Below are 12,342 nucleotides of genomic sequence, written 5' to 3'. Positions count from 1 at the left end.
GTCTGTCTCATTGCTTAATCACCGTTTGGCAGCTGCCCATTTGGCAGCTGCCCGTTTAGCAGACACTGTCCCCAATCAGACACCGTCCCAAACCATTAACTCAAAAAGGAATATTATTATTATTGCTAAAATTTGTGTTAAATAGCACTAAATGTATTCAGATAATCGTTGCTATAGCGTGTTCAGTAACAGGGGTCCGCCTGTCTCTCCATTTGGGTCCTCCCCGGTGGGGGCTCCTCACGGGCATGTGAGCCAATAGCAGCGACAAAACAGCAGTGACGACACGCAGGAATGCATGTTGGGAGGAATCAATAGGCTATATGCACAGCAGCCATATTGGAGAGAAGTTGGGTCTCTTCTGACTTCCTCCAAAGGACCAGTGATACTAAAGTAGCACAGTGGTTCTCAAACCTTTTATTTCAAGGACCTCCCCATAACTCTGGGAGTGTAAAAATGGAACCAAATGGACCCGTTACGGGTCCATTTAGTTTCATTTGTACACTCTCACGCCCAAAGAGGTGAGCACCCTGACTCTGTTTGACCAGAACGGAACCTTCATTAGTATTATTGGTAACACCTGCGAAGGAAGTGAGAAGAGACCCAACTTCCCTCCAAAATGGCTGCTGTGCATATAGCCTATTGCATAGACATAAAAAGGTAGACGCCTCCTTCGGCTCTGGGGGTGTCCGTCTTGTTTGATAGGCAACTTTTCCAAGACTGTATTGCTGCAGGCGTGGACCATAAGAATAGAGAGGACACCAGATATCCCTGCCCGTCCACTTGCATTGAGTTGCTCACCCAGCGCATGAGGCGTTTTCACCCCTCCCTCCGCGTAGTCAAACCGTGGCGTAGTGGGGCCACTGTGACGCATTTTTCGTCATAGTTTGTGTTCATGGACGCGCTGGGGCTCAAATTCATGAACGAGCTCTTCCGGTATGAACGCGCGTCAATACAAAGAAGCCTATGCGCGTTCATGTGGTTAGTAGACCCAACTGCAGTACCTCAAAATGGCCACCATGTCCATTTGGTTTCAGGGCGCCCCCAGGGTTCTGGGGGCTTGGCGTGGACGCTTCCACGTGTGTCACAAAAGGGGACGTTCGGTTGAATTGAAGTCCCGGAAAAGTGTGCTGCGATTGGCCAGCAGTCACACTGAGTGGCAGCGTGCTTTTGGCACCTTCGCACTTCTGCCTATCAAGTATGACGGGTCGCTCCAATGAACTGTAGTGGCGCAAGAGGTATCTAGCTTTTTATATCTGTGGCCCATTGGACAGAAGGGGATAACAAAGGACTCAATGTTTTTTTTGGGGACGCGGCACTCACCTCTTTGGGCGTGTAGGAGCTGGCCAGCGTCACCAGCGACCACAAGGTGATGCCCACGCTCATGATGACCTTCCTGTTGTAGCGGTCACCCAGGTAGCCGAACAGCGGAGCCAGGAACATGTAGCTGCTGATGAACACTGCGTGGGGGGGGGGGGGGGACAGTGTTCATTCCGTCAGTGGTGGAAAAAGAACTAACATTTTTTTACTTAAAGACCCGCTGTCAGCCCCGAAATTATAATAGTATGATACAGTAGGTCACATGGTCCATTTGAAAACACTTTGAATTAAAATGTCCCATCGCCCGCAGCGTAGCTCCCTCCACTGCCCGCCTACGTGCGCGGGGAGGAGGAGGAGAAAGAAGACAGACAGACAGCCTCTTTACTGGTCTGGAGAAATGCAGATAAACACGGCGTTTCTATTTCATCAATTTATATATCCTTCTTCAAATCACTTACTTAGCCCAACATCGTTCCTTATATTGAAACTATTAACGTTACGGAGAACGCATTCTAACGCGCGTGCGTGTGTGTGTGTGTGTGTGTGTGTGTGTGTGTGTGTGTGTGTGTGTGTGTGTGTGTGTGTGTGGCGCCGTGCGAGGTGACTCAACGAGCGTGTGAGGACAGCTAGCGGGGGCTACCGGCAGCGGGGGGAAAAGTGGCAAGCCCCCCGCATTTAGAGCCCCGCTGCCCCGGCGAGAGGCAACATCCCCTCTCGGTGAAAACATTGTGTCCGCCATTTCAACAATTAAACATAAACAAGCATATTCACATGAACAATGCAAGTAACAACCAGTGTTGGGGGAAATATAATTTTTATATGCACAGATTTATATGTAAATTTAGCTTTAGCTTCAGTGCTAGCCCAGTAGCCCAGTGGGAGCAGAGAAGTTAATATATTGACAATTTTGTCAACAGATAAAAGAGACTAAAATGTTAGGGAGGGAACTAAAAGACAAGTCGTTTTATGTTTGGTTGCGCTCTGAAAATAGCAGATCTATTTGTTATTTTCAGCATGCGACCAAGTTTAAAATCAACCATCAAGGCCTGCCAAGATGCATTTTGGCGACACAACCAACTGTAGATTTTGTCGACTAAAACTAGACTAAAACTTTTCAGATGACTAAAATATGACTGAAACCAAGTGAAATTGTATTCAAAAGAACTGACTAAAACTAAATCAAAAACAAAACCTTGCAAGTATGATGAAAAAAAAAAAAAAAAAAAAAAAATCGCAAAGCCAGTTGCAATGTCAGAAATGAAGGGAATGTGCATGCCACACCTGTTTGGAGCAAGCCGGACTTCTCGTCATTGATCGAGAAATACCTCTCAATGTCTGGAAGAACTCCTGGGAGGGTGAAAGGACATAGAGAAGAGAGATAGAATGTATTAAATTGTATCTATATAATAGATAGATATGTATAATGATTGCTCATACCAGTGGTTCTCAACCTTTTCAGGCCGCGACCCCCAAAATAATCATATTTTAACTGGGGGACCCCTCCCACCCTGACGAGCACTAAGAGCTGAGGCATTACATGTTTTAATAACACGGCTCTATTGTGAAAATAGCAGATCTACATGCTACATGCACATGCACAACATGCACAACATGCACATGCACAACGCCTCGCGATGCGAGGCGTTGTGAGCATGCAGATCGGCTATTTTCACAATTTCTGCCTCTAATATTTGACAATTTGGCCAATGTTTAATTTGTCATTTTAGAAGTATTAAAAAGTCCTTAAATGTTCACTTTAGAAATGTGCAGATACCCTCTATACACTTAAACATTTTACTGTTGAGTGAGAAAGCAATGTTGCACATTAAGTTAATTGTCTGGGGACGCCCCAAAATAATGTGGGGACCCCCCAGGGGGTCCCGACCCACAGGTTGAGAACCACTGCTTTAGATTATACGCTGTATACTTAAAAGAGTAGTTCACCCCCAAAACGACTTGAGTTCAATAATATTCTTGGGTTTTTGTCGCATTTCTAAGACAATAATTTGATTACAATAAATGTACCCCCATTGATTCCGGATGGGTCCCCATCAATGGGGGCACATTTACTATATTTTTTTGCCTTTTGGAATGCGACAAATACAAAAAAAATATTATTGAACTCAAGTCTCCATGGCATGAGTAATCAATAGAAAAAAAGTCATTTTGGGGGTGAACTACTCCTTTAAGACAAAGGGCCATCCATACCAAGGACAATAACTATAATGACTAGAAGAGAAAATTTCTAAGAAATTTTAAGTGTGCCTGCAGCTCGCTAAGTCTGTGCAACCTTGTGTAGCGGTTGGTGTTAGCATTAGCGTTATTTCATTTGACGCAACCCGCGTGTCTGTATGACAAACGGTTCACGAGATCAAGGGTCACTTCCTGTTTGGTGAGGGGCACTTCCTGTTTGGCGAAATAGGCCCCAATTAAGGTCATGGACGATTAATGAATTAAAGCTGCAAGCAGCGATGACCAGGCCCTCGCAGCTCTACCCACGTCACAAGGCCAGCAGCCAATCAGAAACCAAACAGGAAGTCAGCCATTTCGACTAATTAGTGGCGTTTTGGAGCATTTTTGGCCGTTATCACGGGTCGCACTTTAACGACAGTTTTTTGAGAAAAAATTGTTTTGTGAGAAAAAAAAATTGAGAAAAAAACTTTTTTGAGAAAAAGAAATTTTGAAAAAAAAATTGTGAGAAAAAAAAATCTTGAGAAAAAAAAATGAGAAAAAAATTTTTTGAGAAAAAAATAATTTTGAGAAAACAATTTTGAGAAAAAAAATTTTTGAGGAAAAAAAAATTGAGAAAAAATTTTTTTGAGAAAAAAAAAATTAGAGAAAAAAATTGAGAAAAAAAATTTTTGAGAAAAAAAAATTTGAGAAAAAAATTGAGAAAAAAAAAATTTGAGAAAAAAAAATTGAGAAAAAAAAATTGAGAAAAAAAATTTGAGAAAAAAAAATTTTTGAGAAAAAAATTGAGAAAAAAAAAATTTGAGAAAAAAAATTTTGAGAAAAAAAATTTTTGAGAAAAAAAAAATTTTGAGAAAAAAAAATTGAGAAAAAAAAAATTTGAGAAAAAAAAATTTGAGAAAAAAAATTTTTGAGAAAAAAAAAATTTTGAGAAAAAAAAATTTGAGAAAAAAAATTTGAGAAAAAAAAAATTTGAGAAAAAAAAAATTGAGAAAAAAAAATTTTAGAAAAAAAGAAAAGGTATGACACCAGCCGCAAGTCTGTACGACAAACGGTTCATGAGTTATAGAGGCACTTCCTGTTTGGTGAAGGGCACTTCCTGTTAAAGAGGGGGCGAGGCTTAATCAATTACAGCTCATCCCTATTGGTCGGAAAAAGACCAAAGTTGTGTGAGCATTTTACATTTTAAATGACGTTGCTAGGCAAAAGTATGGCAGAGTTATGTGGCGCCAAAGTTCCTGGTTTTTTTTCGGAGTCCCCCATTCAAAGTCAATGGAGTTTTTGGGCGTTGTTTTTTGCGAATTACATCGCAATCGTAAAGCGGATCGGAAAGAAAAGTAATAGCACACCATTCCCGGCCGAGCCGCACATTTTGATGTATATATTGCGGGGGTGGCGTAAATCGTGCGGCAGTTATTACGTGCCGAAGTTTCCCCCATTCTAAGTCAATGGGGTTTTTTGGCGTCGTTTTTTGCGAATTACGTCGCAATGGTAACGCGGATCGGAAAGAAAAGTAATAGCAACCTATTCCCGGCCGAGCCTCACGTTTTGATGTATATATTGCGTGGGTGGCGTAAATTGTGCGGCAGTTATTACGTGCAGAAATTTGTGGCGAAACTATGGACTTAATTAATTAAGTATGGCGGATTACAATAAGTGTTTTGCCATTGCGTTGCATGGCAGGCACACTTAAATAACACTGAATATAATGTAAAACATTGACATCACACCTGTCTATAACCAGTGGTGGAAGACGTACTTAAAGGGATATTTCACTTTAAAAAAAACCTTTGGTCATTTTATCGTCTAATCAGGCTTTTATGAACACCCTGGACAGTTTTAAATTTGCTTGGTGTAATACCTACAATTCCATGTGCTTGTCAGAATTCTTATGATGATGGGCTTATTTGGTGAATGCCCTAAGCCCTAGAGACATTATTAGTGTTCATTGTTCAAAGCATCTGAATATCATAGTCAAGATACCATGGCACACTGGCCTGATATATCTGGTGTTTTGGGTACGGCTTGGGTCTCGTGACAGGAGTAAGTTCCTCTCTTATCTCTGTAAATAGCAAGGCTTTCTCCTCGCTTCCCTCCAGAGAACTACCGCACCGCCACCCTGTATGCTTAACCCTTTAAAAAGATCTCTGGCTAATAAGTAGGGTTGGGTATCGTTTGGATTTTTACGATTCCGGTTCCGGTTTCGGTTCTGCTTATCGGTAACGGTTCCAAACGGTTCCTATTTCGGTTCCAAAATGGTTTGGTTTTTACACAAAAACTTTTTTTTTTTTATTTAATTTTAATGTTTAATTTACAGTTTTAATGAATCATTTAAAACATATATTTTTTAATTGAATTTGAATGTTTAATTACAGTTTTAATGAAATATGACAAATGAAATCATATTTCAATGTCTTCAGCGATACTCTTATTCTGAAGAGATTAAGAAGTCGACCATCGTCTGGAAGGATTATTGCATTACGAAAAAGACCACCGCCTGGAAGTCTTATTGCGGCTAGCACAACATCTTATTCTGAAAAGATCGGCTACCGGAAGTGTTAGATTTGCCAGCTTAGATTTGACAAAATAACACAGCTCAGCTCAGCGAGCGAGCGAGCGACAGACAGAGCTGAGCCCGCAGTCTCACCATAACCCAGAGAGACACGCGGGGGTCCGCAAGCACTGTTGCCGTTGCCGTACAGTCTTCAGATGAATGCCACGCTGTTATAAATGTTTCGACTCCATCTCACGTCTCTCTGTGGCTGTGCAGGGCTCAGCTGTACTGGATGGGCTGCTAATTTTGCTAGCATCGCTGTTGTTGTTGACTGACTAGACTGAGTGGCAAAGCAGTTGTTCCCCGATTGTGTGTGCGCTTGTGTGTATGTGTGTATGTGTGTTGGAGGAATACAAGAGCCGCTTCCCAATTCAGAGTGTGCGCCCTTCGTAGTGTAGCCCGTGTAGGGCTTGTCCTGTGAAGTGCACGTAATGTAATGTAGCCGGATGAACGGATAGCACGTCTTTTTTACTGGTGCGTCTAGGAACCGATAAGCGGTACCGAAAGTAAATATTATTTTTGGGTACCCAGGAACCGTCATGTCCTTATCGGTTCTGTCCCGGTACCGAGTTTCGGTACCCAACCCTACTAATAAGCCAAATATGCCTTAAAGAGGTGGTGCCATATCTACCACAGATATTTGGCAAATATTTTTTTATTTATCTGTATCTACCATCCACTTTGAATGGAAAAATATCTGGGGAAAGAGATTTTTTTATCCGTTATCTGGCCCAGTGGGAATGGGCCTTAAGAAAGGCCCATTCTACAAATGCCTTCTAAACCAGTGGTTCTCACCCTAGGGGTAATGAAAGTGAAGTGGACTTCACTTTAAGGACTTTTAAGACCTTTCTAATACAAAAAAAAAAATATATATATATAAGAAAGAGGCAAAAATAATAAGTTAAAGCTGTGCGCTTGTACATGGTTATAACCCAGTAGTATACCTGCCACAGTTTACCTATTATGTAGTTGTAACACAGTAGTTTAACTGCCACAGTTTACCTATTAAAGTATGTAGTTGTAACACCGTAGTTTACCTGCCACAGTGAAGCGGTCCATGTAGTTGAGCAGGTTGATGTAGCAGAGGATGCTGACGGTGAGCGCCGCTCGGACGTTGGACACGCCGCTGGCTGGCTCCTCCTCCCGCTCCTCCTGCTCCGCCCCCTCAGCGTCGCTCTCGTCCGACAGGAAGGGCGCCGAGTCCGACGCTGGGTCCCCCACGGACATGATGGCCGGCGCTGAGAGGGTGGCGGGGGAGGGGAACAAGTACAGGGAAGGTTATTTATGCAGGACGTCAGCGAAATGACTGAATGTCACGGTCGTCGAGACACGTGTTTGCCAAGACTGATCAAACTTCTACAATAGGACAAAGTAAAAAGTAGTGCTTTATTTTTGGAGGATGAATCCAAATCCGGGCTCAAATCCGGGGCAGAGGAGGAAAGTTGTGCAGCTTTAACCCACTAAGACCAGGGAACTTATCTGTGTCAAATAACCACTTTAGCCATAATTTGTTATACTTTGGCTATTCAAAAATAGCAGATATACAAGCTCATAATGCAGCACAGAGTGTCATGTTATGAGCTTGTAGATTTGACATGTTTAAAAGAAAAAGTTGAAAATGTGTGCAAATCTTTCAATATATATATTCTTTTAAAGCGAACATTTAACTAAAATCTTTGCTTCTGGTCCCTGGAACTAAATATTTTGTGATGGGGTCCGTGGTCAAATACATATAATTATAGGGGCCCTTGACATTAAAAATGATTACCACAGATAAAGAAACATAGGTTTTTTTAGAAGACTTTTTGTTTGCTGTTGTATTGTTCAGGTCTTAATGGGCAAGTGAAAATAATTTGTCCATTTGCGTTACTTTCCGTTAAGTATAACATATCCCTTACCTTCTGTGAAAAAGCTTCCCTCTATTCGTAGCAGTAGGTGTTAGGTCATGTCAGTGTGCTCAGCTGACAGGAAATATTCACTAGCCTATTTAGGCCTGAACACATTATGACGCAATATTTTATGCTTTAAATATAAAAAAATAGCAGATATACAAGCTCACACTGCGAGCTTGTAGATCTGCTATTTTTGAAAAATCGTGAAAATTAGAATTTTGACCCGATTCTATAAGTGTCTTTTGAATCCTTCTAAGATTTTTGGAAAAAACCTATGTTTCTATGTCAGCAATCTGGCCAGCCATCGTCAAAGAAAAGGTCCTTTTCACTTAAATGGAGCTCAGTTAGTCTGTTCTTGAGAGACTACTATGTCAGTGGTGCTCAAGCCTTTTCATGTGAAGGACCCCCAAAATGATATTTATTTGGCCACGGACCCCCATTTCAAAATATCTAGTTCCAGGGACCACCCAGAAGCAAAATTTGAGTTACAAACGTTCGCTTTGAAAATGCATATATTCAAAGATTTGCACACATTTTCACGACTTTTTCAAAAATAGCAGATCTACAAGCTCGCAGCGCGGCACTCGGTGCCGCGCTGTGAGCTTGTATATCTGCTATTTTTCACTGGTTAAAAGCATTCAATAATTCTAGGCCTAAATGGGCTAGAGTTCAGTTTAGGGAACGGGAGATAATGGTGTTGGAACTTGGAAGAGCCAAGTCAGGAAGGGGAAGTAATGACGGCCTCTGTCTCTGAAATAAATGTGTTGACTTAGTGAAACTAACCATAGGTCATGTGGACACTGGACTGTGTTCTCGTGTAGAAATCAAATAATAATACACCTATGCTGATGTGTATGCTTTTACAGATCAATGAATCCACATGATGTGTATTTAGTGACTAAGCTGTGTTGTATGCTTTGCCTCTTTCTCTTAGGACAGGGGTCTTCAACATTTTCAGGCCAAGGACCCCTTAGTTGAGAGAGAGATGAAGCAGGGACCCCCAAAACCTTTTCATAGATTCCATATAGTTTCATCGTTTGACAGCAAAATCATCAGTGTAATTTGGATTCATGTCAGTTTGCGTTTTCAGATATTTAACCACTTGAACCGTCACTACTTAATAAACTTGATATTTCATCATGTACTTAGTCTGCTCTTTTCCCCCCTCTACACCAAACCTCTTTGCCGAAAATAGCCGAGCTTGTAGTTCTGCTATTTTTGGCTAAAGTTCTTCGAATATGGATGCTGGGGTGTAAGTGGTTCATATATAAAAGGAGGGAATCACAAAAAGATTTGGAGGACCCCCCAGACCCCCTGTTGAAGGCCTCCGTCTTAGGAAATCAAATTGTTTTCTCACTCAACTATAAACACACCAACATACAGTTTATGTGTATACAGGAGATCTGCACATTTCTAGTAACAATGTTGCACATAAAGCTAATCATTTGGGGACGGCCCAAAACATACCGTAATTTGGGGACTTCCATGGGGGCCCCAACCCCCAGTTTTGGGAAACACTACGTTCTATGTCATAGCATAGCCTTTATGGTAAATTCCACATGCTGATAGATTTATTGTCCTTAAATACTCGAGTTGTTAAACATTAATCTGGGGGAGCTAGAGTCACCTGAGTCTAGCAGCCTGTATCAAATCCTGACAAGGACAACTTTTTTATTTTTTTTACAAGGGTTCATATTTTAGATTGTAATTAGAGAAAAGAAAAGATGAGTGTTAAAATGTTTTCATTTACTGCTTTCTATTGTTTTAGCGATTTTGATTTCAGTGGGTTTCAAGCAGGCCTGGAATTTGGTCATTTTAGGGGCGTGGCCACTTGGTCTTTGGTGTTGTCCATTTTTTGAGGGCACAAAGGCCAAACGCCAGGGCAGGAAGGCCCTTAGTCCATTGAAACAATGTGTTGAATTTAAGGGTTATGGATGATAACCTGCAGTGAAATAGATACATTATGGTATTTACAATCTGAGCCCTGCACCAATCAAAGTCGCTGGATTGGTTTAAAGATGGGGAATCAAGATTTCAGAATCTCAACAAAAGACACTGGTGTCTAGTCTACATGACGAGAAAAAGACATTGTGTACTGTCTACATATAATGACAAGAAAGGAGAGACAGAGGAGGAAGTGGTACAGTCAGCTGGGGCATGAAAGGGATATTCCACTTTCAAAGAAACGTTTGGTCATGTTATCGTCTACTCTGGCTTTTGGGAACACCCTGAACAGATTTTAATTTGCTTCATTCAGTATTTAGATATTTGATGTACATGTTACCATGCCCTCCTCCTAAAGGACCTTTCCCCATACACACCCATTGTAACTTCAAACTCCATTTTAACCATGATAGATTCATTAAAAACACCCATTATTGTTTTTCTGGTGATTCATAATACCATCCTAATACGTGAGCAGACCGCATTTTTTTCAATATTTTTTTTTCAATTGCATTATATATTTTTTTTCCATTTTCCCCAAAGATTATAAAAAATAATTGAAAACAGTTGAAAAAAAAAAAAAAAAAACATGGCCTGCTCACGTATTAGTATGGTATTATGAGTCACCAGGAAAAAAAGTAATAGGTGTTTTTAATGACTCTATCATGGTTAAAATGGAGTTTGAAGTTACAATTGTGTGTATGGGGAAAGGTCCTGGAGGAGGAGGGCATGGTAACATTTACATCAAATATCTAAATACTCAGTGAAGCAAATTAAAATCTGTTCAGGGTGTCAAGCCTGAGTAGACGATAAAATGACCCAAAGTTATTTTGAAAGTGGAATATCCCTTTAAGGCCGCTGTGGCCTCAGGTCATGCCATTTTTTGGAGGAGCACAAAGGCCAAACTGAGGGGCAAATTCCTGCCATGGTTTCAAGTGACTAAATATGTCTTTTTAGACAAAATAAGCCCATTCCCAAGATGCATCGCAATCTTTCATGGGCAGATGTGACTTATGGGGGCTAGCAGTGTTACTGTAAATAGTCATAAAGAAATGGTCAGCTTATTGTGTCTAAAGAGACATATTTAGCCACTTGTACGCATGCCTCCACCCACTGAAATGTTTTTGTTTTATTTTGTACATTTCAAGGACCACCATATGGAACCAAATTTGGTTCCATTTGTACACTCTCAGAGCTACAGACCTGCAAAGGCCCATCTGTACACTCTCCCCAAACTAACACACACACACACACACACACACACACACACACACACACACACACACACACACACACACACACACAGCTGCACCAAGGAAGAAACGTTTGATATTGAGCACCATTACATTTGCTCTAAAGATAAAACTGTTCTTACATGTCTGTTAGCTAATTCATCATTCTTCATATCGGGATTTATATTTGTCTATATTCGTTGTCATGTGAGGCTGAACCAGTTGCATGACAGGTGTTTATAGCTTACTACTAATACACTTGAATTAATATAATCATGGGTTATACATATACAGTATGTTTGTGGTGCGTCTGCCTTGCATTTAGATGTTGGTGTTATGTGTTATTAGTAACATAGCAATACTGTAATATTATTGCAGTAATACAGTAATTTGCTGTGTGATGATGTATACATTATTAGTAACATAACAATACTGTAATATTATTGCAGTAATTTGCTGTTTTCTTTTTTTTTTTTTTTTACTTTTAGACACATTTTATTCAAGTAGGTCTATTGTTGACTATAGAAAAACAATACTATTGTTGTTGTCATTATTATTATTATCATTATTATTATTAGTGTATATTTGTATGTCACTTTTGAAGGAAAACCAGAAAGAAATTGCTTAAAAAAATATTCTAGCTACAGAAAATACTGTTTGTGTGCAGGTTGTTTACCTTCAGAGAGGATGAGTCAGGACTGAAGTCTTCTTTTTTCTCTCACAATTCCAGCGTCGCTCTGCTCTGTTTAAATCTCTATTTAAAAGCTCATGTCGACAATATTCTAATTAAAACGTTCCTGGTAAAAACACAGAGCGCTAATGACGACGACGTGTTGTCTGTAATTATCACAACAACAACAACAACAACGCACTTTGGGTGTTCATTCTTCTCGCTGCCACCGCCGCCATGATGGATCCAAAATGAAAATTAACTTCCGCGTCGCATCTCACGTGACTTCTGTAATGAAGAGCTGCCCTCTGCGGGCGTCACGCCGAAATCGGTGACCTGGCGAATTCTGTGCCTCCGGTAGAGGTCGCTGTTGTGCCAAGTTCCTTTTACTGTAGGGGTCTTCAACGTTTTCAGGCCAGGGGGGACACACAAACTAATGGGGAGATTGAGCAGGGACCCCCTACCACCTCGTAGGGTGGGGAGGTCGGTGCTACAACATTTGTATTTATTTTAAACGTGCATGTAGCAGGGCTGGCCACTACA

At 40.8% G+C, this 12,342-nt stretch overlaps 1 protein-coding gene across 2 annotated transcripts in view; it reads right to left on the bottom strand.

Annotated features, from left to right (window-relative positions):
* spns1 (SPNS lysolipid transporter 1, lysophospholipid) overlaps positions 1–12,030 on the bottom strand; it is a 40,471-nt gene extending 28,441 nt beyond the window's left edge. For both annotated transcript variants that reach the window (XM_080723841.1, XM_080723842.1), the window contains exons 1-4: positions 11,806–12,030; positions 7,099–7,299; positions 2,599–2,664; positions 1,321–1,457 (exon numbers count right to left, since the gene is read on the bottom strand). In XM_080723841.1, coding sequence (XP_080579967.1) covers positions 1,321–1,457; positions 2,599–2,664; positions 7,099–7,288 — 393 coding nt within the window. In that variant the 5' untranslated portion in view covers positions 7,289–7,299; positions 11,806–12,030. The remainder of the gene's footprint in view (positions 1–1,320; positions 1,458–2,598; positions 2,665–7,098; positions 7,300–11,805) is intronic.
* Between the last annotated feature and the right edge of the window lie 312 nt (positions 12,031–12,342).

This window comes from Nannobrachium achirus (assembly GCF_963921795.1).
Source record: "Nannobrachium achirus genome assembly, chromosome: 4".
NCBI lineage: Eukaryota > Metazoa > Chordata > Actinopteri > Myctophiformes > Myctophidae > Nannobrachium > Nannobrachium achirus.
This window is presented reverse-complemented; position numbering and strand designations above follow the sequence as displayed.